The sequence below is a fragment of the Buteo buteo genome, chromosome 32 (assembly GCF_964188355.1).
Source record: "Buteo buteo chromosome 32, bButBut1.hap1.1, whole genome shotgun sequence".
In the NCBI taxonomy this organism is placed as follows: domain Eukaryota; kingdom Metazoa; phylum Chordata; class Aves; order Accipitriformes; family Accipitridae; genus Buteo; species Buteo buteo.
Window position 1 is genome coordinate 265,950 of NC_134202.1, and position 25,273 is coordinate 291,222.

A 25,273-nucleotide genomic window follows, 5' to 3' on the forward strand; every position below is an offset into this window, starting at 1 on the left:
GGGTGCGGGATCGGCGGCGGGGGGGGTCCGGGAGCCGTAGGGCGGTCGCGGCGGGGTCGGCGTGGTCGCAGGCGCGCGTCGGGCAGCTCCTGCCGGCCGCGGGGGGGGTCCTGCGCGGCGCATGCGCAGCGGCGTCGGCCGGAGGAGACGGAGGGACGGAGCCGCCCGGCAGCTCCTCGGCCTCGCTCAGCCCCGCCGGGCCCCGCCGCCCCCGGAGACGTCGCAGTGAGGCGGAACCGCCCCCGCTGAGGTTGGGGGGGGGGTGGTCGGGAGGCGGCGGGGGGGGGGGGTCGGGCTGTTCCGGGCTGGGGGGGCAGCGGGGTAACGGCCCCCCCCCCCCCCGCCTCAGGGCCGCCATGGCGGAGGAGCGGCTGGAGGTGCTGGTGAAGACGCTGGATTCGCAGACCCGCAGCTTCCAAGTGGAGCCGGAGGTGAGGCGGGCGGCGGGCAGGGGGACTGGCAGTGGACGGGCAGGGGGTGACCCCTCCCGGTGAGTCCCGTCCCGTCCCGTCCGTCCCCCCCCAGATCTCGGTGCGGGAGTTCAAGGAGCGCATCGCTGGCGCCGTCAGCATCGCGGCCGAGAAGCAGCGCCTGATCTACCAGGGGCGTGTGCTGCAGGACGACAAGAAGCTGAAGGAATATAGTGAGGAGGCGGCGGGGGGGTGTTTTGGGGGGGTTGCTGGGCATTTGGGGGAGCTTGGGGGGTCGTTATGGGGCTGGGGGCTTCCAGGGGGTGGGTTAGGTCTGGGGGGGGTATTGGGGGCTTGGGGCAGGCTTGGGGGGCTGGGAGGGTGTTTAAGGGAGTCAGGGGCTGGTTTGGGGCACACTGTGGGGTGGTTCAGGGCTGGGGGGGGCGTTTGGGAGCTTGGGGGAGGGTCAGGGCCTCTCCATGGGGCCTGGGGGGGTTGTTTGGGGGCTTGGGGGAGGGTCAGGGTCCCTCCATGGGGCCTGGGGGGGTGTTTGGGGGAGCCCTGGGGGCCAGCAGGTCAGTGAGTCCCCTCCACATTTTTGTCTCCCCGAGCAGATGTGGGGGGCAAAGTGATCCACCTGGTGGAACGGGCCCCCCCCCCAGGCCCAGTCTCCCTCCTCGGGGGGTCCCTCAGGGCTGGGGTCCTCGTCCACCCCCCACAATGGGGGGGGCCCCCGGGGGCCTGGCCACGACCGCAACGCCAACAGCTACGTCATGGTGGGGACCTTCAACCTCCCGGTGAGCGGCGGTGGTGGGGGGCTTGGGGGGGTGGGGGTAGGGGGTTTGGAAGGGAAACACGCAGTTTTGGTTGATTTTGGGTGGATCTGGGGGGTTTTGCTATCCCGCAGATCGACGGCTCTTCCGTTGATGTCCACATCAACATGGACCAGGGCCCCGTCCAGGTGGGTGCCCTGGGGTGGGGGGGCTGCATCCCTCTGCCGGGGGGGGCTGGTTAGGGGGCCCGGCAGGGGTGGGCTCTGTTGCGCCCTATCCCCCCCAACGCCGACCCCCTGTTGCTGTCGCAGAGCGAGCCCCGCATGCGGCTGCTGGTGGCCCAGCACATGCTGCGGGACATCCAGGGCATCCTGAACCGCCTGGAGGTGAGCGGGACCCCCCCCCCCCGAGACCTCCCTAAACCCCAGCCGGGTGGGAGCAGCCCCCCCAGCTCCCCCCAACCACCCTCCTCCCTCCCCGCAGGGCAGTAGTGGGGCCCGCTCGCCCGCCCAGGCTGAGGGGCCCCCCCCGCCCCTCCCCGAGGAGCCCCCCGCAGAGCCCCCCGCCGCCCCCCCCGAGGAGCGGATGGAGGCCTCGGAACCGGCAGCGACGGGCAGCGAGGAGCCCCCGCAGCCTGGCCCCGAGCCCCCCCCAGCCCCGGAGGGTGCTGTCAAGTAAGTGAAGAGAGCCAGGGTGGGGAGGGGACGGGGGTGTGGCAGCCTGGGGGGGGCCCCGTTCTCACCCGCTGCCCACCCCCCCCCCCTGCAGCCACCCCTCGCCGGCCGAGCTGGTGGAGGTGCTGGGGAGCTGCGGCGGCTGGAGGGGCGGCTGGAGCCCTTTCGCCAGCGCTACCAGGAGATCCTGGGCAGCGCCGCCTCTGCCGACTACAACAACAACGTGAGTCCTGGGGGGGGCCCTGGGGAGTCGGGGGGCTGCGGCCCCCCTTTTTCCTCAGGGCGGTGGGGGGGTTCCCGGAGGCCCACAGCCTCGCCCTGGCGTGGTTCGGCCCGTGTGCGTGTCCCCCCCCACTGCGGGGAGGTGGTACGGCCCACAAGTGTGCCCCCTCTGGGGGGAGGTGGTATGGCCCGTGCGCGTGTCTTCGGAGGGACCGTGGGCCGTGTGTGTCCCCCTCCGCGGCGGAGTGGTACGGTCTGGGTCAGGTCTCTGCCCTGTGAAAGTTCCTGTTACTAAACCCCCCCCCGCGATTTGGGGCGGTGGTACAGGCCATGGCTCCCCTTTGCGTTGTGGTATAGTCCACGTGATCCTTATGTTTTTCGGAGATAATGGTACAGTCCGTGACACCCCCCCCAGGTTGGGGTAATGGTTTAGGCCGGGTGCTGCTCCCCTCTGTCCCCACTCGTGCTATAACCTGTCGTGGTTCCGCCCCACCCTTGGCGTGATGGTACAGCCCCCCCCTTTGCTTTTTGGGAGAGTGGTGTGGTCCGCTTAAGCCCCGCCCCCGCTAGTGAGGTCATCGGGATGGGTGCTGATTGGGTGGAGCAGGCCGGGGAGGCGGGGATTGGCCTGGGCTGTACCATGTAGGTGCGTGGTGGGGGTGATGAAGTCCCTGAGGCTCGTTAGTGCATTTGGGGGTTTGGGCCGTACCACGTGGGTACGCGAGGGGGGGTGCTGAGGTCCACCCGTGTTAAAGCAGTTGGGGGTTTGGCCGGTACCATGTGGGGCCGGGGGGGGGGGGTCACTTGGGGGGCTCTGGGGGACACTGGGGGGAGGTTGGGGGGCTCTGGGGGACACCATGCGGTACGGGGGAGGGGGGGCTGCGTGTCGCCTCCTCGGGGGGGTCTTTTCGCAGCACCAGCCGGGCTGGGGGGGGGTCAGGGGGTCTCCGGGCGTCCGGGGTCCCCCCTGACCCCCCGTCCCCCCCCCCCAGACGGAGGGGCGCGAGGAGGCGCAGCGCCTGGTGAACCTGGTGGGCGAGGGGCAGCGGCTGCTGGGGAACGCGCTGGTGGCGCTGTCGGAGCTGCGCTGCAACCTGGGGGGGCCACCCCCCCGCCCCCTCCACCTCGCCCGGCCCCTCCCCCACTACGGCCCCCCCATGCTGCTGCAGCAGGCCGCCATCCCCATCCAGGTGGGGGGGACACCCCCATACGGGGGGTGCTGCGGCGCGGGGGTCCCCCCAGGGGGTTGGGGGGACCCAGGTGTCCGGGGACCCCCCCCTGACACACCACCCCCCCCCCAGATCAATGTAGGCACCACGGTGACGATGACGGGGAACGGGGCACGGGCCCCCGCCCCCCCCGGCCCGGCTGAGAGCCCCCCGGGCCCCCCTCCCGCCCCCCCAGCCGCCGCCGGGGATCCTCCTGAGGGGCTGCCGCCTCCCCCGGGCCCCCCCCAGCCTTCGGGCCCCCCCCGGGGCGCAGCCGGGGCCCCCCCGCGTCATCCGCATCTCGCACCAGACGGTGGAACCTGTTGTCATGATGCACATGAACATCCAGGGTGAGTCCTGGACCCCCCGGGCCCCCCCCAAACCACCTCCCGGATACCGGGGTCCCCTGTGTTGACCCCCCGTCATCGTGTGTGTGTCATTCCGCCCCCCCCCAGACTCCGGCTCGCAGGCGGCAGGGGGTGCAGCCGGCCCCCCTGGGCACGGTTTGGGCATGGGTGAGTTATGGGGGGCTCAGGGGGAGGTGTTTGGGGGGGCACTGATGGGGATTTGGGCAGGTGGGGGTGGGGCTGGGAGGATTTGGGGGGTGGGAGTGGGACTGGGGACCCTGGGGGGGGCATCGGGGGGGCAACTCAGTTGAGTTGGGGGGCAGGGGGTGGTTCTGGGGGTTGCTCAGGGGTTTGGGGGGGGCCGTGGGGTGTTTGGGGGGCCGTGGGGCAGGGCCTGAGCTTTCCTTCCTTCCACCCGCACCCCTCCCCCCCCCAAAAGGCGGGGCCCCCCTCCAGCTGCCCCCGCTGCCCCCCGAGTTCCTCCAGGCCGTGGCCCACCAGATCACCCAGCAGGCCGTGGCCGCCGCCGCTTCCGCCGCCACAGGTAGGGCTGCCCCACGGCGGGGACCTGCCCCACAGTCCTGCCCCACGGCGGGGACCTGCCCCACGGCGCTGCCCCACAGCGGGGAGCTGCCCCACGGCGCTGCCCCATGGCGCTGCCCCACGGCACGCTGGGGGTCTCCCCGTGGCACAGGGCTGCCCCACACCACCCTGCCCCACGGCAGAGGTGGGGAGTTGGGGGGGGGGCGTATGGCCGCCCCCCTCAGCCCCCCATCTTCCCTCTCCCCCCCAGGCCAGGCTGTGGGGGGGTTCCAGGCCCCGGCCCGGGTGGTGATCGCCCGCCCCACGGCACCCACCCCCCGCCCGACGCACCCCGGAGCCCCCCAGGCCACCGCCACCCCCGTGAGTGGGGGGGGCCACTGGGGGAGGTGGGGGGGGGGACACCCCATGGTTGGGGGGGCCCCAGGGGTTAAGGTGGGGGGCCCTGTGTGACCTACAGCAGTTGGGGGGGGGGTCCTGGGCTGCGGGGGGGGTGGTTTTGTCTCTCAGGGTGGGCGGGAGGGGGCGTGTCTCGGGGCTGGGGGGGTGGTGCTGGTGTTGAGGGGGGTCCGGTGGTTGGGGGGGTCCCCAAGTCTGACCCCCCCCGACCCCCCCAGGGCCCCGGGGGGGGTGCGTCGCTGGCGCAGGTGATCAGCGGCCTCGTGGGGCAGCTCCTGATGCAGCCGCTGGTGCTGGGTGAGGGGGGGGGCAAAAGGCGGGGGGGGGGATTAATGGCGCGGGGGGGGGCACTGGGGGATGGTGGCGGTGCTGGGGGGTGTCGGGGGGTGGGGGGGGCGTACTGGGGGGTGTTGTGGGGGTGCGGGGGGGCTGGGGGGGCACTGGGTGGGGGTTGGCACTGGGGTGCATCGCGGAGGGTCCAGGGGATCTGGGGGGGGCACTTGGGGGGCGCTGGGTACGTTACGGGGGCAGTGGGGGGCACTGGGGGGTGTTGTGGGGGGGCACTGGGGGGGTGTTACGGGGCACTGGGGGGTGTCGGGGGGGTGTTATGGGGGGGGCGGGGGGGCTGCAGCCCACTGACACCCCCCCCCTCCCCCCCCCAGCCCAGGGCGGCTCCTCTATGGCCGCGCCCGCCCCTCCCCCCGTCTCCTCCTCCTCCTCCTCGGGGCCCCCCCCGACCCCCCCCACCGCCGCCACCCCCCCTCCCGCCGCCCCCTCCCCCACGGCGGGGGGGGCCCCGGGGGGGCCGGTGCCTCGGCCTCGGCCCCGCCCACCGCCGCCTCCTCCCCCTCCCCCCCCGCGGGCGGGGCCGAGGAGCCCCCCCTGGCCCAGCTGCTGGGGGGGCTGCTGGGGGCGGGGCCAGCCCCCGCCGTCGCCGTGGCGATGCCCGGAGTGCCCGCCTTCCTGCAGGGCGTGGCCGACTTCCTCCAGGTGCATCGTGGGAAGGGGCGGGGCGAGGGGAGGGGGTGGAGTCACGGGGAGGGGCCTGATGGGGAGGGGGCGGGGCCATGGGGGCCCTTGGGAATGGCAGGGTGTGAAGGAGGGGGGCGGGGCTAGAGGCTGATGGGGCGGAGCTCGGGGGCAGCAGAGGTGGGGTCTGATGGGGAGGGGGGCGGGGCCAAGTGGGCAGTGGGGGTGTGGCTACAAGGCAGGGGTGGGGTCTGATGGGGAGGGGGTGGGGCCATGTGGGCGTGGCTGCGGGGCAGCAGGGGTGGGGTCTGATGGGGAGGGGGTGGAGCCGCATGGGCAGTGGGGGCGGGGCACGATGGGGAGGGGGTGGAGCTACGGGGGGCCTTGGGAATGGCAGGGCGTGCTGGAGAGGGGCGGTGCTAGAGGCTGGTGGGGCGGAGCTAGAGGGTGGCGGGGTGGGGTCTGATGGGGAGGGGGCGGAGCCAGAGAAGGAGCCGGGGTGGGGCACGGTGGGGGTGGGTCCCCCAGCGCATACTGGGAGACCCCCCCCCCCCCCCAGCACTCCCCATAACCCCCCCTTCCCTTCCCCCCCCCCCCCAGGCCACCCAGGGCAGCCCCGCCCCCCCGGCCGACGCTCCTCCCCCCAGCGACTCGGCCCCGCCCCCCTCCGACACCGCCCCACCCCCCTCCCCGCCCCCGCCCCCCGAGGGCTCCCCCCTTCTCCCCCGCCCCCCTCGGCGGGGGGGGCTCGGCCGGGGGGCCCCCCGAGGCGCTGCCCCCCGAGTTCTTCACCAGCGTGGTGCAGGGCGTCCTCTCCTCCATGCTGGGCTCCCTGGGCGCGCCCCCCCCGGCCCCCCCGAGAGCATCGCCGCCTTCCTGCAGCGCCTGAGCGGCTCCCCCGGCTTCCTCGAGGGGGGGGGGCAGGGCCCCGACGGTGAGGGGGGGGCCGGGACCCCCGGGCAGGGCTGGGGGGGGGGATTTCGGGGGCTCCCCCCCCCCCTTGATTCAGCGCTTTCGGGGTGCCGTTCATTTGTTGCGAATGCTGCGATTAGGTCGGGGGGGCTGGTTTGGGGGGGGGGGCGGAATTCCTTCTTAATTTCATGGGGACCCTCGATCTCCCTGGTTACGGGGGCGGGGGGGGGGACACAAATCCATCCCAGATTTATGGTGGACCCCAGTCTGCTGCGGTTCTGTGGGGCCCCCCCCCCAACTTACACTTTCTTCTTGCTCCCCAAGTCCCCCCCCAGTTTCTTGTGCCCCCATTTCTTCTCTTTATTTTATGGGGGGGGGGGGGGGGGTGTCCCAAGTTCACCCTGATTCTCTGGGTGCCCCCAATTCCCCCCCCCCCCTTTTTTGGGGTTGTTTCCCAGCCCCTGCAACCCTTCGTTGTCCATGTCCCCTCCAGCCCCCTGGGGGTCCCTTTCCTGCCCTTTTTGGTGGGGGTGTCCATGCAGGCCGTGAGGTGCCCCCCCCCCCCCCTCACCCTGTGTTGTTGTGTGTGTCCCCCCCCCCGCAGGGTTTTTCGGGGCGCTGCTGGCGCTGATCTGCCAGCACCTCTCCATGGTGGACGTGGTGCTGCTGCTGCACGGGCGCTGCCAGCCCCTCCAGCGCCTGCAGCCCCTCCTGCGCCGCTGCTTCCGCCAGCGATACCTGGGGGGGCGCGAACCCACCGACGCCAACGTACGGGTAAGTACACCACACGCCCCCCCCCCCCCCCCCCAAACCCCCCCCGCCGGACCCCGTAACCTTCCCCGCAACCCCAGGCTCCTTCCGGCAGTGCGAGGAGTGGCCGGACTCCCCCGAATATGCTCAGAGGGAGCTGGGGGACCCTAATCCATCCCCTGGGACCACCCCAACCCCCCCCACAGCCCCCCTAATGCTCCAGAGACACCCCCACCCCCCCCCCCGAGACCCCCATGGCTTTCTCGGGGACCCCCCAGCAGTCTCCAGTCTCCCTAGCACTGGAGAATGCAGCAGCCCTCTCCCCCCCCCCCCAAAGAAATAGTACGACAGTGAGCGGGGGGTGGGGGGGTAATTGCCCCCAGGCCCCCCCCTCTCCTCCCCCATGCACCCTGTAATCTCCCTGGACCCCCAATAACTTTTTTCTTTGGGGAACCTGGAACGCTTTGCAGCAACGCTGAGGTAGGCTGGACACCCCCCCCCCCCCCGAAAATAAGATCAGAGGGAGCTGGGGGTCCCCTAGTCCTCCAAGGACCCCATAATCACCCTGAGGACCCTCCCAACCCTCTTGGGACCCCCCTAAACGTCCAGGAATGCACTCAGTCCCTTTGCGATGCCTTTATCTGCCCTGATCCACTGGTCTTATCCTCATTTCTGCCATGGGACGGGGGATGGGGGATGGGGGGGGGCTCGGCCCCGCCCCCCCCAATCACCCGGGGGGGTGGGGGGGTGCTGACAGCCGCTCCCACAGGCGGCCACACACACCCTGATCACGGGGCTGGAGGAATTCATCCGCGAGAGCTTCGTGAGTGGGGCTGGGGGGCACTGGGGGGGGGGGGGAGTTACGGGGCTGGGAGGTCCAGGAGGTGCTTGGGGGGAGTTAAGGGGCTGGGGGGGGGATCTGTGGGGGATGGATGGGGGTTTGGGGCAGCCATGGAGCGGGGTGGGGGGGCAGCTGGGGGGGTCTTTGGCGGGGGGGGGGGCATTCAGGAGACCTAAGGGGCGGCTGCAGGATCGTTCTGGGCTGGGAGGGGCTGCGCGGGGCTCGCTATGGGGCAGCGGTGAGGGGGTGCGGGGGAGGCCATGGGGTGGTTTGGGGGGGGGGGGGTCACCACACCCTAACAGTGCCCCCCCCCCCCCATCCCAGGCTGGGGGTGCGGGTGGCCGAGGGGGTCGACATCACCCGCACCAACGTGGAGTTCCTGCAGGAGCAGTTCAACCGCATCGCGCTGCACGTCCTGCGCTGCACCGGTGGGGGCACTGGGGGGGGGCGGGGGGGCTGGAGCGATGGCTCGGCTCGCTTGGATCCTGTGGGGTACTTGGGCGGGGGGTGCTCGCTGCGAGACCGCAGGGTGGTCGTGGGGCTGCTGGGGCGGGGGGTGCACGGAGCTCCCTGGGGGTTGGGGGGCTGTCAGGCTTGGGGGGGGGGGGGGGGCCGGCTCAGGAGCTCCACGGTAGCTGTGGGGCAGCGGGTGGGGTGTGGGGCCCCGGTTCCCACCGGGGGGGGGGGTGTCTGTGGGTTGCCGGGAGCGGCTGTGGGGCCCCGTGGGTCTGAGCGCTGCCCCCCCCCCCCAAATCTGCAGACGGGAGCTTCGGGCCGCGGCTGCTGGAGCTCTGCAACCGGGGCTGTTCGAGTGCCTGGCCCTGAACCTGCACTGCCTGCGGGGGGAGCGGGCGGCGCTGGGGGCCCTCATCAGCGACCGCATCGTGAGTCGGGGGCGGGGGGGGGGCGAGACGGGGACCCCCCCGCCCCTGACGGGACCCTCGCGCGTCCCGTGCCCCCGTCGCCCCCCCCCCGACGCGCGCTGTGCCCGCAGCGGCGGCTGTCGGCGGACGTGTCCCCGTCGCTGGTGAGCTGGCTGACGGCCGTGGTGGGGATGCGGCTGCAGGCGGTGCTGGAGCAGATGCCCGTCACCCCCGAGCAGGTCCTGCCCTACGTGCGCCGCCTCGGGGAGCCCGCCTCCCGCCAGGTAACCCCGCCCCCTGTGATGTAGCCCCGCCCCCTGACACGTAACCCCACCCCCTGACACGTAACCCCCACCTGGTGATGGCAAACCCCACCCCAACCCAAAAGCCCCGCCTTCTGCCAGGTAACCCCACCCCCTGACACATCACCCCCACCTGCTGATGGCAAACCCCACCCCCAACCCAGAAGCCCCGCCTCCCGCCAGGTAACCCCGCCCCTGACACGTAACCCCACCCCCTGCAGATGTAACCCCCACCTGGTGATGGCAAACTCTGCCCCCAATGCAGAAGCCCCGCCTCCCGCCAGGTAACCCCGCCCCCTGACACATCACCCCCACCTGCTGATTGCAAACCCCGCCCCAATCCAGAAGCCCCACCTCCCACCAGGTAACCCCGCCCCCTGACACGTAACCCCCACCTGGTGATGGCAAACCCCGCCCCCAACCCAAAAGCCCCGCCTTCTGCCAGGTAACCCCACCACCTGACACATCACCCCCACCTGGTGATGGCAAACCCCACCCCCAACCCAGAAGCCCCGCCTTCTGCCAGGTAACCCCGCCTCCCACCAGGTAACCCCGCCCCCGCCAGGTAACCCCGCCCCCTGCCACCAAACCCCACCTGCTCATGACAAGCCCCACCCCCCCAGGCAGAAACCCCACCTCCAGACAGCTCTGGCCCCCCCCCGGCCAGATAACCACGCCCCCTGTGGGTAATGCCACGCCCCCTGTAACCCCCACCCCACCGGGCCCCGCCTCCCGCTGACCCCTCCCCCGTCCCCAGCCGCTGCCCGAGGAGCCAATGGACATGCAGGAGGCGGAGCCGCCCCCGGAGGAAGCGCAGGTAGATGGGACCTGGGGTGGGGGGGGGGGGCAGCTTTGCCGGCAGGGGTGGAGCTTAGGGGGAGGCGTGGCCTGCCGCGGCCCCTCCCCCTGACCCCACCCTCCCTCCGCCCCCCCCCCCCCCCAGCGGGACGGCGCCGGTTCCCCGGCCCCCGCCACCACGGCGGAGGAGGCGCTGCCCCCCGAGAGCGAGCCCTGGGCGGCCGCCGTGCCCCCGGTGAGTGGGGAGGGGGTGTGTTGGGGCGGGGTGGGTGGGGGGTGGGGCGCCGCGGGCCCCACCCACCCCCCCCCTCCCCGTCCCCCCCCCAGGAGTGGGTGCCCATCATCCGCGAGGACATCCAGACCCAGCGCAAGGTGAAGCAGCAGCCGCCCCTCAGCGACGCCTACCTGACCGGCATGCCCGGCCAAGCGCCGCAAGGTGGGGCCGCGCCCCGCCCCCGCCCCTGCCCCCGCCCCGGCCCCACCCCGCTGACCCCCTCCTCCTCCTCCCCCCGCCCAGACCATGCAGGCCGAGGGCCCCCCCCTGCTGCTGGCCGAAGCCGTGGGTCGCGCCGCCCGCGCCGCCGGCGCCCGCCCCCTCGGCCCCCCCGAGAGCCTCAGCCGGGAGCTGAGCGAGGGGCCGCTGCAGGAGGGGTACCGCCAGCAGGTACCGCCCGCGGGGTGGGGCACGGGGTGGGGCACGGGGTGGGGCACGGGGGGGCTGGCTGGGGGCAGGACGGTTCGGAGGGGGGGGGTCTGGGAGATGGGGCAGAGTTGGGGGCCTGTGGCGGGAGGGGAGGTGGGGATGGTGGGGGAGGGTGGGGCTTGCAGGGTGTGGGGGTGGGCGTATCCCATCGCGGGGTGGGGGGAGTGAGGATGTGGGCGTGTCCTGGGGAGGGTCCCAAGCCACGGTGGGGGGGGCTTATACAGGTGGGGCAGCCCCACCCCTTAAAACGAATTGTTGGGGGGGGGGGGGGAGGGTGTGAGTAAGAGGGAAGGAGTGGGCGGGTGGGTGTGTTCCAGTGGGCGGGGCTGCAGAGGGGCGTGTCCCCCCAAGCCCCGCCCCCTCCCCAGCTCCAGGCCGACCTGCAGCGGCGGCTGCGCGAGGACCCCGACTTCTCCCCCCGGCGCTTCCCCAACGCCCACCGGGCTTTCAACGAGGGTCCCCCCGCGGCCCCACCCAATAAAGGCTCCGCCCCCTGGCCCCCCCCGGCCGGGCTCCACCCCCACACGCTCTCGTTGCTTTTTCACCTTTTATTTGCTTTTTTCAGGGTGGTTTTTTTTTTTGCAAACGAAAGTTGGTTTTTTTTTTTTTTTTTTTTCGTTTTTAAACGTTTCTTTAACAAACGGGCCGCAGCCCGGGGGGGGGGGGACCGGGGGGGGGGCGGGGGTCGGAGCACGCCCTTAAGAGGGGCGGGCTTCACCCCACAGCCGGGGGGCTGGGGAGGGGGGGGGTTGGCCCCCCCGAGTCGAGTCGGTCTCTCGCCCCCATGGATTCATCCCTATGTACAGCGCCTGCCCCCCCCCACCCCCCCACCCCACATAAATAGGGGGGCCCCCCCCGGGGGTCACTGAGGACGCTGGGGGGGCCGCGGCCCCGGGGGCTCCAGGGCGGGGGGCAGCCCCCGGGGGGGGCCCCAGGCACCGGGGGGGCGTCGCGGCCCCGGCGGCAGCGGGGGAGGGGCGGCCCGCGGGGGGGGGGGCCCGCGGGGGGGAGGGCCCGGGGCGGGGGCGCCCCGGGAGGAGGGGGGGGCTCCGAGGGGCGTCCGCGCCCCCCCCGCGCCTCGGGGCGTCCCCCGGGGGGGCCGAAGGGCCGGGCGGGGGGGCCACCAGCCGCCCCAGGGGCAGGAGGGGCAGGGGCGGGGCGGGCGGCCCCGGCGGCCCCCCGAAATTCACGACGGGCGGCACCGGAGACTCCACCACGGGCAGCAGCATCTGGGGGGGCGGGGCAGGGCGGAGTTATGGGGCGGGGCCTGGCCCCTGGGTGGGGCGGGGCTCAGCCCGGAGGGGCGGGGCCTACCTGCTGGAAGCTGCTCTGTCCCTGCCCGTAGAAGTCAGAGGGCGGAGTCAGCTCCTGCCGCACCTGCGGGGCGGGGTTGGCTGAAGGGGCGGGGCTTGGCTCAGGCTCAGCCCCCCCCATCCCCACATGGGGTTGTCCTGCCCAGCAACCGCCCCGCCCATCTCCCCGCCCACTGCTGCCCTAGCCCCGCCCACTACTCCACCCCCCACCCACCGTAGCCGCCCCCTTTACCTACAGCCCCGCCCACCCCCAGCCCCGCCTCCCACTGCCCCGCCCACCGCTGCCATCACCCATTTCCCAACCCAGCGCCACAGCCCCCCCCTGTAGCCCCGCCCCTCCAAAAAACCCCGCCCTCCCGCCTCTCTGAAAATCCCGCCCCCTCGCAGCCCCGCCCCTCACCTGGAGCAGGGGGGGGTCGGGGCAGAAGGGGGGGCTGTAGAGGAAGGGGGGGCGGGGGGGTAGAGCAGCCCCCCGGCCCCCCCCCAGCTTGGCCAGGTCGGGCCCCCCCATGGGCGGGAACTCCACGAAGGGGCCCTTGAGGGGGAGGGGGGGGAGCCCCGCCCCCGCCACGAACACCGGCCTGGGGGGGGGGGCAAAAATGGGGAGGGGGGTCGCAGAGGGTGTCGCCCCCCAACACCCACCCCCCCCCCCATCCAGCCGAGGGGGGGGGGGGGGGTCAGCCCCACGCCGCTGCGGGGCGGGCGGGGCTGCGGGGGCGGGGGTGTGGGGCGTGGCCCCCCCTACCTGTAGGGGTTCAGGGAGGGGGTCCCTGGGCGGAAGCTGCTGCCGGTGCCCAGCTGGGACTCCACGGGGGTGCTGGGGACCTGGGGGGGGGGAGAGCAGGGGGGGGTCAGCCCCACCGTGACCCACAAGTGTCCCCAGGGGGCCCCTCTCCGCCCCACAAGTGACGCTGGGGCCGTGCACTGCCCCCCCCCCCCCCCAAAAACACGTATTTCCAGCTCCCCTGACCTGCCGCGTGCCCCGCCCCAGCACCCCCCCCCCCAACACCCGCGACCTGCCCCCCGCCCCCCATACCTGCTACCCAAGACCCCCAGCACCCCCCCCCCCGCCCCCGTAACTGCCCCCCAAGTGCCGCCAGGAGCCCAGACTCGCCCCACACCCCCCCACCCCCCCCCCGGCCCCATACCTGACCCACGGCGCCGGCCCCGCCGTAGAAGAGCTCAGGGTAGAGGCGCTGGCCGGGTCCGGGGGGGTCCCCGGGGGGGAGCCGGGCCTTTGGGCTCGGGGGGCCGGGCTGGGGGGGCCTCGGGGCCGCCGTGGGGCTGGGGGCCCCCCCCGGGCAGCACCTCCCAGTCCCGGGGGGCAGCGTCGAGCTGGGACACACACACACAGACACGACAGAGTGAACCCCGGTGTGCGGGCCCCCCCAAATCCCCCCCCCCCGCCCCAAAACCCCGCTGCCCCCTTACCCCCTCGGTGGCGGGGGGGGGGCAGCGCCTCCTTCTCATTCTTCCCCACGGCGCTGCCGCGGCGACGGGAGTCGCTCTCGGGGGGGGGCGCCCAGGCTTCCGGCCCCCCCGTCGCCCCCGTGGTGGTGGGTGGGGGGACCCAAGTGTCTGGCCCCCCCCCGGGGAACGCCGACGTCCGGGCCCCCCGGCCCGGTTCCTCGGGGGGGGCTTTGGCTTTCTCGGCGCGCTGGGAGCGCTCGGTGCCGATGGGGTCCGGGGGGGCCGCGGGGGGGGTGCAGACCTGGGCGGGGGGGGGGGGGGCGGGTGAGGAGGGGGGTCTGACACCACCCCCCCCCCCCCCCCCATTTTTGGGGTCTCCCCGGTACCTTCTTGTCCTCGCGGGGGGCAGGCGGCGTCTCTGCTCCTTGGGCCCCTCGGGGAGGGGGGGGCCCGGCTGCCCGCCGTCCCGGCTGCCCCCCCCCGCGGCGGGGGGGGGGGCTGGGGCTTTAAGCCCCCCGTCGGGGGAGCTGCGCTGGCTGCAGGCGGCCGAGGACGACTGCGAGTCCCCGCTCAGCTCCACGCCGCTGTCCGACTGGCTCATCTGGGGGGGGGGGGGGGCGCAAAATCGAGGGAGGGGCCGTCAGGGGGTGAGGGGACCCCCAAAGCGGGGCTGGGCCCCCCCCCCTGCCCCACCCCACCCCCCCCCCAGCCTCACCTCGGTGCTGGCCACGTCCTCGAAGGCGCCGAGGGGCTCGATCCAGGCCTGGCCGGGGGCGAAAGGCTTTCGGGCGGCACCTGAGAGGGAAGGACAAGGGGTGAGGGGAGGGGCTCTGTACGTGTCCCCCCCCCCCCCCAGTACCTTCCCAGTGCCTTACTGGTCTGCAGGCGGTTCCAGATGTGGGGGCTCAGCCCCTCGGCCGGGCCCGTCCTCCCCCGCGGCTCCCCCGGCCCGTCCTGCTTGGGGTCCCCAAAGCCGGGGCAGCCCAGGGGGTCCTGGGGGGGGGGCAGCGGGGGGTGGGGTCAGTGTGGGGGGTGGCAGGGAGCAAGACACCCCACCACCCCCCCCCTCCTCAGGGACCCCCCCGCAACTCACCTCCTGCTTGCGGGGCCGCTCGCGGCGCTTGGCCAAGAAGCCGCCGACCACGGGGACGTCGCGGAGGGCGGCCATGGGGCGCAGCGGCTCCGGCGGCTCCAGGAAGGGCGGCTCGGGGGCTGGGGGGAGACGGGGGGGGCGAAGGTGTGGGGTGGGAGGGGAGCGGGGGGGGGGGGGCAGCCCCAGGGGAGCTGGGGGGCAAGAGGGGGACGTGGGGCTGCCAGCAGGTAGTTGTGGGGCAGGGGGGGCGGCTGGGGGGCACGAGAGCACAAGGGGGACTGCCGTGGGGCAGGAGAAAAGAACAGGGACTGCCGTGGGGCAGCCACGGGGCAGAAGAGGTGAATGGGGACCGCTGTGGGGCAGCTGTGGGGCAGGAGAGGAGAAGGGGGGACTGCTGTGGGGCAGGAGAGGAGAAGGGGGGACTGCCATGGGGCAGAAGAATAGAAGGGGGACTGCCGTGGGGCAGAAGAATAAAAAGGGGACTGCTGTGGGGCAGGATGAGCTGTGGGGCAGGAGATCAGGGGGGACTGCCGTGGGGCAGAAGAATAGAACGGGGATGGCCATGGGGCAGGAGAGGAGAAGGGGAACTGCCGTGGGGCAGGAGAGGAGAACGGGGACGGCCGTGGGGCAGGAGAGAAGGGGAACTGCCGTGGGGCAGGAGAGGAGAAGGGGGACTGCTATGGGGCAGAAGAATAGAAGGGGGACGGCCGTGGGGCAGGAGAGAAGGGGGACGGCCGTGGGGCAGGAGATCAGGGGGGACTGCCGTGGGGCAGAAGAATAGAACGGGGACGGCCGTGAGGCAGGAGAGGAGAAGGGGAACTGCCGTGGGGCAGGAGAGGAGAAGGGGGACGGCCGTGGGGCAGGAGAGAAGGGGGACGGCCGTGGGGCAGCCGCGCGCTCGCGTCACCGTCACCGCCGGGTCGTACCTGCTCCGAGGCCGGGGGTCCCGCGGGGCTCGTAGGGTGGCAGGGGCAGGGCGGGGGGGCAGGGGGGCAGGCCGGGGGCAGGGGGCCCCCCCCCCTTGCTGTGGGGCGGGGCGGGGCGGGGCCGGGCCCCCAGCTGGGCGAGGGCGCGGCGGATCCCGCCCGGGTCACTGGGCACCACCCGGTCCAGGCGGAAGACGGCCGAGGCCGAGGGGGGGGGCGGCAGCGCCAGCCCCGGGGTCGGCTCCTCCGCGTTACGGCTGGGGGGGGGGAAGAGGGGGTGAGGGGGGGTCCCTGCCCTGCCCCGAGCCCCCCCAACCCCCCCCAGCCCAGTGTCAGCCCCCAGAACTCCCCCAAAACACCACTTCCCCCTCCCTGTCTCCCCCAACCCCCCCCCGTAACCCCCCCAGCGGCTCCCAACACCCAACTGACCCCCCCTGAACCTTCCTACACCCCCCGGGAGACCCCCCCAGCCCCATTTCTCCCCCCCCAACCCCTTCCCCCCCAATTTATCCTGTTCCCCCCCCAGCCCCATTTCTCCCCCCCAACCCCCTTCCCCCCAATTTATCCTGTTCCCCCCCCCCAGCCCCATTTATCCCCCCATTTTACCCCCCCAGCCACCTTCCCCCCCAATTATCCTGTTCGCCCCCCCCAGCCCCATTTCTCCCCCCCCAACCCCCTTCCCCCCCAATTTATCCTGTTCCCCCCCCCAGCCCCATTTATCCCCCCGTTTCCCCCCCCAGCCACCTTCCCCTCCCAGTTATCCCCCCCCGTTCTACCCCCCCAGCCCCATTTATCCCCCTGACAAAAAACCTACTTACCCCCCCCCCCAGGACCCCCCCAACCCCATTCCCCCCCCCCCCCCCCCCCAACTCACCTGCGGTTTTTGGGCGAAGGCCACCCCCTCTTCTCCCCTCCTCGGCCGCCGGCCCCCCCGGCTCCTCCCGCTCCTCCTCCTCCTCCTCGGCCGCCCCCGCTCCGGCCGCCCCCCCCCGCACCGCTGCCGGGGGGGGGGTTGCTGCCGCCGCCGCCGCTGCCGTTGGGGGTCCCGGCCCCCCCGGCCCCCCCGGTCCGCCGTCCCGGCCGCTCGGCCCCCGGCCGTTGGCTGGAAAAGCTTCTCTTGGAGAGCTCCTTGCGCTGGGCCAGGCTGAGCTCGGCCGGGGGGGGTCGAGCCGGGGGGGGGCTCTGCGCGGGGGGGCCCCCGGGGGCCGGCTCCCGCTCGGCCCCCCCCCGGCGCTCGCCCACGTCGCTGCTCTCCGAGGCCGTCTCCCACTCCTCGTTGGCCTGGTCCGAGTTGTGGTTGGAGAGGTCGGGGGAGCGGGCGCCGGGGGGGGGCCGCCCGCGGGCTGGGGGGGGTCCCGCTTCCTCCGGGGGGGGCGGCGGCGGCGGCGGGGGGGGCGGCGGCGGGGCGGCCCCCCCCAGCCTGGCCGCCTGCTCCTGCTTCAGGCGGCGGAAGCGGGGGGGCTTGTCCTGCTGCTGGGCTCGGCCGTGCCGCCGCCGCCGGGGGGGCCGCTCCGCGCCGCCCCCCCCGCCCTTGGGGGGGTCGTGGCTCTCGGCCGCCTTCTCCTTCTCGGGGGCGTCCGCCTTCTTGCCGGGGGGGCTCCAGCCGCCGGGGGGGGGCCGCCCGCCCGCCGCAGCCCCCCCCCCTCCTCCTCCTCCTCCTCGGCCGCGGCGCGAAGGCACCCCCCGGGGGGTGAAGACGCGGCCGCGGCCCCCCCCGGCCCCGGGCTCGGCCAGGCGGGGCGGGGGGGGGAAGCGGGGGGGCAGGCCGGGGGCGGGGGGGGCCGGCCCGGCGGGGGGGGCCTCCTTGTCGCTGTCGAGGGTCTCGGAGCCCGTCTCGGAGCCGCGCTGGCGGCGCCGGGGGGGCACCTCCTCGTACTCGGAGCCCTCGCTGCGGGTCTCGCTGCCCCCCCGCGCCGGGGGGGGCGGCGGGGGCGGCGGGGGGGGCGGCTGGGGGGCGGCCGGGGGGGCCGGGGGGGGGCCGGCGCCCCCGGCCCCCTTCCCCTCCTCGGGCCGGTAGAAGGGGTCCCCCCGGTAGCTGCGGAACTCGCGGCTGCGGCCGCGGCCCCCCCCCGCCCCCCGCCCCCGCCCCCCGTAAGCCCCCCGAAAGCCCCGGCCCCGGGCGAAGTACTCCCCTCGCCCCCCCGGGCGCGCCCCCGCCCCCCGAAGCCGCCCCCCCGCTCGTAGGCGGCCTCGCGGCGCCGGCGGGACGGGGACCCCCCCCCCGCCGCCGCCGCCGCCCCCCCCGCCCCCCCGTCCTTCGCGGGGGGGGGGCCGGCGCCGTTGAGGGCCGGCTTGGTCTTGGGGGGCCGGGGGGGGTCTTTGGCGGGGGGCTCGGGGGCTTTGGGGCGGGGGGGCTCCTCCGCCGCCGGGCCCCCCTCGTCTTTGGGGGGGGGCTTCTTGATGGGGCCGGCGCGGCGGGGGGGCTTCTCGGGGGGTTCTTCGGGGGGGGGGCGGCGGGGGCCGGCGGGGCGGGGGCCCCAGCGGGTCTCCGTCCGCGGGCCGCCCCCACCCCGGGGGGGTTTGTGGGGGTCGTGAGGGGGGCGGGGGGGCCGCTCGGGGCGCCGGGACCCCCCCTCCTCCTTGGGGGGCCCCCCCGCCCCCGCCGGCGCCTCCTCCTTGGGGGGCTGGAGGGGCTCGGCGGCGGGCGGCTTTTTGGGGGCCTCCTTGAAGGGGGGCCGGGGGGTGCTGGCGGTGGGGGGGGGCGGCTCCGGGGGGGCCCCCCCTCCCCCTGGGCGGGGGGTTCGGGGCGGGGGGCGGCGGGGGGCAGGGCCAGGCCGGTGGGCCAGGGGGGGCCGGGCCGGGGGGGCTCCTCGCCGGGGGGGAAGCGGTGCAGAGGGGGGGGCCCCCCATTTTCAGCAAAGGCCGGGTAGGCGCCGGCGTATGGGGGGGGAGCCCCGGGGTCCCGCAGGCGGACGGGGGGCGTCTCGCTCCTGGGGGGGCGGCAGGGGGGTGGGAGTCAGTGGGGGGGGGGCCGGCACCCCCAGCCCCTCTCGCTAACCCCCCCCCCAAAAAGCAACCCCCTTCCCCACTCACCTGAGCCCCTTCTCGTCCTCCTCGGGGGGCCGCAGGGGGGAGGGCAGGGCCCGCGGTTCGGGGGGGGCAAAGGTGTCGCCCCCCCACGGCAGTTTGGGGTCCCCCGGAGGGGTCCCCCGCTCCCGCAGCAGCGGGGGGGGGCGCTCGAAGGGCTCCGAGCCCGAGCCCCCGCTGTCCGAGCGCTCCCGCGGCAGCAGACCTGGGGGGGGGGGTGGCAGGAAAAGGGGGTCAGGGGGGCAGCTGTGGGGCGCCCCACGGCCCTGCTAGGGGGGTGGGGGTCTGGGGCACCCCCCGGCTGTGCTATGGGCCCCCCAGGACTCCCCCTACTCCCAGCGCCCCCCCCAGCATTGTGTGCTACAGGCCCTGGACACCCCTCCCAGTGATCTTGCAACCCCCCCAAGCTGTGCTATAGGGCCACAGACCCCCCCCAGCCATTCTATGGGGCTGGTGGCCCCCCCAAACTGCACTGTGGGGCCAGAGACCCCCCCAAAACCGCTCCCTGGGGCCAGAGACCCCCCCGCAGCACCACTATGGGGCTGAACCCACTCTCCAACCGACACTATGGAACTGGTGCCCCCCCCCTCCAAAACCACGTGATGGGGCTGGTGTCCCCCCCCAACCACTCCATGGGGCCACAGACCCCCCCCGCAGTAGCACTAGAGAGCTGAGCCCCCCCCAACCAACACCTGAAGCCAGTACCCCCCTCCAAAACTGCGCTATGGGGCTGGTGCCCCCCCCCAAATCATGCTATGGGGCCACAGACCGCCCCCAGTACCACTAAGGGGCTGCAACCACCCCCCGACCAACATATGAAACTCCTGCCCCCCCCCTCAAAACCATGCTATGAAGCCAGCGCCCCCCCCCCCAAAACCACACTATGGGGCTGGTGACCCCCCAAACTACTCTGTGGGGCCAGAGACCCCCCCCCCCGGTACCACTATGGGGCTGGACCCACCCCCCCAACCAACACCATGGAACTGGTGTCCCCCCCCCTCCAAAACCACGCAATGGGCCTGGTGCCCCCCCCCCTTACCGGAGGGGTGGACGCCGGGGGGGTAGAAGTCGACGGGGGGGGGCCGGCCCTGCATCATGCGGGGGTCCATGTAGGGGGGGATCATCATCCAGCGCGGGTCGAAGTTCATCTGGGGCAGCGGGGGGGGCCGCCCCATGGAGCTGGCGAACAGCGCTTTGGGGGGGCCGGGGGGCGGCGGGGGGGCGGCCGGGGGTGCCCCGCCGGGGGGGTGCACCCCCGCCCCCAGGGCCCCCAGGCTGGGGGGGCCGGGGGGAGGCGCCGGGGGGGGCCCGTGCTGCTGCTGCCACTGCTGCTGCTGCTTCAGCAGCTGTTCCTGGCGGGGGGGGGGGGGGGAACATGTGGGTCTTGGGGGGTGCCCCCCTCCCAGCCCAGCCCCACGGCCCCCCCCATGCCCCCCCAGCCCCACACCCTGCACCCCCCTGCCCCCCAGGCCCCAATACCCCCCCTCCCAGCGCCCCCATTCCCTGTCCCGCAGCCCCCCCCAACCTGCTGCTGGCGCTGGAATCGGGGGGGCAGCGACTTCTGGTACTTGGGGTAGGAGAGCGGCTGGGCCGGGGGGGGCTGGCGGGGCGGGGGTGCCCCCCCTTCCCCCTTGGGTTCCCCCTTTGGGGGGGCAGCGGCAGTGGTGGCGGCCGGGGGGGCGGGGGGCGGCGGCAGGGGGGGCTCCTCGGGGGGCTCCTGGGGCGCCTCGGGGGGAGGCGGCGGCTCCGCTGTGGGGAGAGAAGGGGGTCAATGGGGGGGGGGGCGGCTGGGGGCAAAAGAGGGGGATCCCAGGTACGACCCGACCTGGGGGGCGAATGTAGAACCCGCAGTGGGGCAGTCCCCCCCCCCCCCGAGCATGAGGACCCCCCAAATCCCCCTGTTTTGTGCAATAGGTACTACAAGGCAGCTCCCCCTGAACCAGGGTGCCCCAAAACCCCCCAGTTATAAAAAACGTGCTGTGGGGCTGCCCCCCAGAACCAGCCCCCCCAACCGTGCCCAGCCCTAGGAGGGGGGTACCCCCAGCCCCACCATTGGGCAGCCCCCCATGACGGAGACCCCCAAATCCCCCCCGATCTGTGGCGACGTGCTATGGGGCAGCCCCCAGGCTCAGCCCCCAATGCACCCAGTCACGGGGCAGCCCCCCACTTCCACAAACACCCCACAAAATCCACGCGGCAGCCCCCCACTTCCACAAACACCCCCCGACATCCATGGGGCAGCCCCCCACTTCCACAAACACCCCACAAAATCCACGCGGCAGCCCCCCACTTCCACAAACACCCCCCACCTGCTGCGCTCTGGGCTCCTCCAGCCCCACTGGGGGTGGGCTCCTCCTCCTCCTCCTCCTCCTCTTCTTCCTCCCGCTGCTCCTCGGGGGGCTGGGGGGCTGCGGGGGGCTCGGCGGGGAGGGCGGGGGGCTCTGGGGGGGCGGCGGCAGTCACGGCGGCCGCTGCGGTGGCGGTGGCGGGGGGGGGCCCCTGCCGCGGGACGTCGTGTCGCGGTCGTCGTTCGGGGGCCCCGAATCGCTCATCCAAGCGCTTGAGCTTCTCGGCGCAGGCGGCGCGGCGTTCCTCCTGCATCCGCCGCTCCTCCGCCTCCCGCCGCCGCCGCGCTCGCTCCACCGCCGCCGAGATCTCCGAGGAGGACTGGCGCCGCCGCTGCCGCCACGCCTCGTCCTCGTCCTGGGTGGGGGGGGGACGACGAGGAGGAAGACGATGAGGCGGGGGTCAGGCCGGCGCCCCACGGCTGCCCCCCAGCTCCCCGTCCTGCCCCGCGGCCGCCCCGCTCACCGGGAAGTCGTTGGGCTGGGCCCAGCTGCCGCGGTTGGGGGGCGGCGGCGGGGGGCGAGGTTGGGGGGCTGGGGGGGCAGGAGGCGGCGGCGGCTCTTTGGGCCCCTCTGGGGGGGAGGATTTGGGGGGCGGCTCCTCCTTGGGGGGCTTCTTGGCTTCGCCGGAGGGGGACGCTTCGTTTTCCTTCCTGGGGGGGGGGTGGACAAATAAAAAAGATGTGAGGGTTATGGGGGGCCTCGTAACATGTGGGGGGCCACAGGATGCCCCACAACAAAGTACAGCGTGTTATGGGGTGCCCCACGGCGTGGGGGGGGGGGCTATGGGGTGTCAGGCGATGCCCCACAGCGCTGCAGACTCGTGGGGTGCTCCGTGGCAAAAAGGGGCACGTTACAACGAGAGCCCTGGCGTGGGGGGGGTTAGGGGTGCCACTTGGGGGGGGAGGGGGGTTATGGGGCACCCCCCAACGTGGGGGCCCCCGGGCTCACCCCTCCTCGGCCGCCTCCTCGTCCGAATCCTTCCCGTCCTCTTCATCGCTGAACTTCAGCTTCTCTGTATAATCCACCTCCTCGTGGGCACCTGGCGGGGGGGGGGCCGTGTGGGTGCTGGGACTCCCAGAACTTCCCACTGCGCCCCCCCCCCCCCCCGACCCCCCAGCTCATTACCGGCCCATCCCTCGTCGTTCTCCTGATCCAACTCATCAAACTCCTTCAGGTCGTCCTGCTTCAGCACTGGGGGACGAGCGGGAGCTTCGCTCCCCCGCTGGGGGGGCTGGGGGCCGCGGGGCCCCGCCAGCCGTGGGAATCTAGGGAGGGGGCAGGGAAGGGGTGAGCGGCGGCGTGGGGGGGGGGTGTGGGGGGGGGACACCCAGCGCTGCCCACCCCCCCCGTGCTCACCTCTGGGCCTCCGGGTAGCGGTAGGGCCCCTGTGGCCCGTAGGGCGGCGGGAAGGGGAGGTACGGGGGGTACATCTGTTTTTGGGGAGGAGGGAACGCCAACGTCAGAGAAGGGGTCCTCCCCAATCAACGGGGACCCCCCAGCCCCCCAAAACGCTTGTACTCACAAAAGGTGGCATCATCCCCCGATAAGGGGGGAAATGGGGGGGGCCGGCGGGCTGCAGCCCCCCCCCGTCGGTTGGCGGATCCTCGGCCCCTCGCCCGCCGCCGTCCCGCCAGCTCCCGCCTGCCGGGGGAAACGGGGGGGGGGTCAGTGTTGCGGAGGAGAGATCGCGGGGGTGGTGGGAGCTTTTTGTTTGGGGGGGGGGGGGGTGGTGGTGTCGTCTCACCGGTGGGGCGGGGGCTCGGTGCGGGCCCAGACGACGCGTCGGCAGCGTCCCGCTCTCGGCCGGCCCTCTCCGGGTCTCCGGCCGCCTGCAGGGTGGGAAACTCCTCCCGAGAGAATCGCGCCGGCAGGATCGGGCCCTTCCCGCCTGGTGGGGGGTTAGGGGGGGCTCAGACACCCGTGGGGGCTGGCGTCCCCCCCCAAAACCAAGGAGGGGAGCCCCCCCCCACCCCGCCACCCCCAGCCTCACCATCTGCGTGCGCAGCGTGGGTACCGCTGGCCTGCGCCCAGGACTTTGCCCCGCTTGCCGGCGTGGGGGGGTTCTGCGAAAACGGGGTGTGTGGGGGGGTGGTCAAAGGGGAGGTCTAGGGCCCTCCCCCCGCGACCCCCCCCGCCCCCTCCCCCGCCCCCAGACCCACCTCGGGGGCTGCCGGGGCCCGTTTCGCTTGGCTGGCGGCCGCAGGCGTCTGCGAAACCGGCGGCGACGGCGACTGCGGCGGGGGAGCTGCTGAGGGCTCGGAACTGCGGGGAGGGGGGGGGTGTGAGGGTCAGGGGGGTTCGGGGGGGTCCCCTGAGCCCCCCCGCCCCGTTCCTCACCCCCTCACCTCTTTGGGTCGGGGGGCTCCTGCCTGCTGGCCCATCCTGAGCCGTCCTTGGGGACCAGGGAGACGTTGGGGTCGTTGCCTTTGTTCTCGGCCTTCAGGCTGGGCAGGTTGGCGGGGGGGGGCATGCGGCGGGCGGCCACTTTCCCCAGGCTCTGCAGGCCATGGCGGGGGGCGGCTGCGGGGGGGGGGGGACACGACAAGGGGTGAGTAAAGCGGGGCAACCTCACCGACCCCGACCCGGGGGGGGGGGTACGCACACCCCCACCCCCCTTAACCTTCTCGCCCCCCCGTACCGGGGGCTCTGGGGCTCTCCAGCGCCCGGCCGCGGTAGCTCTCACACAGGCTGAGGCAGGCGTAGCGCCGGCCCTCCCTGCCCCGCGCCGCCGGGCGATCGCTCATCGCGCTGCCCGCGCATCGGCGCCGGTGGCCCCTCCTGGAGTGGGGGAGAGAGAAACGGGGGGGTCAAACCGGGGAAAGAGAGAATGGGGGGGGGGGGGGGGTGAGACCGGCGGGGTGGGGGCGGGGTAGGCCGCCGGTCCCAAGATGGCGGCGGGTGCGGGCGCCGCCGCCGGCCTCCGCGGCGGAGGAGGCGGGGGGGGGGGGGGGGGAATGTTAATCCGGCCGCCGGCGGGCCGGCGCGCCCCCCTCCCGCGTCGATACCCACCTGTCCGCCCCGGGCGGGCTCCGCTCTGTCCGGATGCGGTGGCGGCGGGCGCGGACGGGGGCGGCGGGCGGCGGATGGAGGCGGATTCCGGGGCGCTCACCCCCCCCCCCCCAACCACCGCCAACGGCCGCCCGGGCTCGGCGCGCATGCGCGGCGCCCCAACGGCCTCGCCAGCGACGGGGCGGGGCCGACAGGGGATTGGCTGCCGACGCAGCGAGGCCGCGCCTCCTCCGGCGGGCGCTACCACGGCGCGCGGGGGGCGGGGGGGGGCCAAGCGCCGCTCCTTCGCGTCCCCTCCCCCGTCCCCCCCGTCGTCCGTCCCTCCCCCCCCCCGACTCCCAAGCCGGTGGTAGAACAGCCCCGCCGCGCCCCGCCTCCGCCGCGGCCACGCCCTCCCGGCGACGTCATCCCGGCACGACGCGGCGCGGCGGGCCGGCGCGAGGAGGCGGGGCTCGCCCGCCGCTCGGCCAATCAGAGCGGGCCGGCGCGGGGATTGGATGGGAGGCGGGCTCGCCCCGCCCCCTCCCAGCGCTCCCAGTTCCCCCCAGTTTCCCTCCAAACTGGGAGGGGGGACCCGGGCGTCCGGTCGCTCCCCGTCGCCGTGGCAACCTTGCCCCCACCCTCCCGCCGTCGCCATGGCGACCGCGGCACCCCCCCCCCCCTCCGGCAACCAGGCCCCGCCCCGTTCCCATGGCAACCCGAGCCACACCCACCGCGACCCCCGCGGGGGGGTGGAATGGGGGGACTGGGGGGGACTGGGGGGGATTGGGGGGGCACTGGGGGGCACTGGGGGGCAGTGGGGGGGCACTGGGGGGCACTGGGAGGGATTGGGGGGCACTGGGGGGCACTGGGGGGGACTGGGAGGGATTGGGGGGGCACTGGGGGGCACTGGGGGGTACTGGGGGGGACTGGGGGCTACTGGGTGGCACTGGGGGGACACTGGGAGGGATTGGGGGGGGCTACTGGGCAGCACGGGGGGGCACTGGGGGGGCACTGGGAGAAATTAGGCAGCACTGGGGGCACTGGGGGGTACTGGGAGGGATTGGGGGGGCACTGGGAGGAATTAGGGGACTGGGGGGGGCACTGGGAGGGATTGGAGGCTACTGGGGAGCACTGGGGGGAATTTGGGGGTACTGGGGGGTACTGGGAGGGATTGGGGGGGGCACTGGGAGGAATTAGGGGACTGGGGGGGCACTGGGGGGGCTTGAGGGCTACTGGGGGCACTGGGATGGATTGGGGAGCACTGGGTGGCACTGGAAGGAATTGGGTGGTACTGGGGGGCACTGGGAGGGATTGGGGGGGGCACTGGGATGAAGTGGGGGGCACTGGGTGGCACTGGGACAAATTGGGTGGTACTGGGGAGCGTTGGGAGTTATTGGGGGGACACTGGGAGGCACTGGGAGGGATTGAGGGCTACTGGGGGGCACCGGGAGGGA

General features: G+C 74.3%; 2 protein-coding genes across 2 annotated transcripts; one reads left to right on the plus strand and one right to left on the minus strand.

Moving 5' to 3' along the window:
• Window positions 1-128: 128 nt before the first annotated feature.
• BAG6 (BAG cochaperone 6) lies at window positions 129-11,723 on the plus strand. Its single transcript, XM_075019002.1, is given in 34 exon segments — window positions 129-250; window positions 350-431; window positions 526-643; window positions 1,025-1,062; window positions 1,064-1,207; window positions 1,318-1,371; window positions 1,495-1,569; window positions 1,667-1,857; window positions 1,952-1,983; window positions 1,986-2,080; window positions 3,072-3,269; window positions 3,381-3,529; window positions 3,531-3,637; window positions 3,743-3,802; window positions 4,074-4,178; window positions 4,428-4,537; window positions 4,792-4,870; window positions 5,236-5,438; window positions 5,441-5,563; window positions 6,143-6,231; window positions 6,299-6,393; window positions 6,396-6,476; window positions 7,059-7,228; window positions 7,974-8,033; window positions 8,377-8,473; window positions 8,806-8,844; window positions 8,847-8,929; window positions 9,040-9,192; window positions 9,968-10,027; window positions 10,154-10,243; window positions 10,336-10,425; window positions 10,427-10,444; window positions 10,526-10,672; window positions 11,080-11,723. Coding segments are annotated over 33 exon segments (3,729 nt in total). The 5' UTR covers window positions 129-250; window positions 350-356; the 3' UTR covers window positions 11,581-11,723.
• An 812-nt stretch (window positions 11,724-12,535) lies between these two features.
• Window positions 12,536-24,109, minus strand: PRRC2A (proline rich coiled-coil 2A). The gene is given in 27 exon segments (XM_075019275.1): window positions 12,536-12,605; window positions 12,770-12,849; window positions 13,173-13,359; window positions 13,456-13,735; window positions 13,821-14,035; window positions 14,150-14,229; window positions 14,310-14,427; window positions 14,528-14,646; window positions 15,454-15,710; window positions 16,328-17,592; window positions 17,595-18,158; window positions 18,161-18,383; window positions 18,487-18,685; window positions 19,520-19,832; window positions 20,006-20,229; window positions 20,790-21,183; window positions 21,292-21,478; window positions 21,777-21,867; window positions 21,954-22,093; window positions 22,185-22,258; window positions 22,351-22,469; window positions 22,573-22,716; window positions 22,819-22,891; window positions 22,988-23,090; window positions 23,174-23,348; window positions 23,467-23,606; window positions 23,838-24,109. Coding segments are annotated over 24 exon segments (5,616 nt in total). The 5' UTR covers window positions 23,573-23,606; window positions 23,838-24,109; the 3' UTR covers window positions 12,536-12,605; window positions 12,770-12,849; window positions 13,173-13,206.
• Between the last annotated feature and the right edge of the window lie 1,164 nt (window positions 24,110-25,273).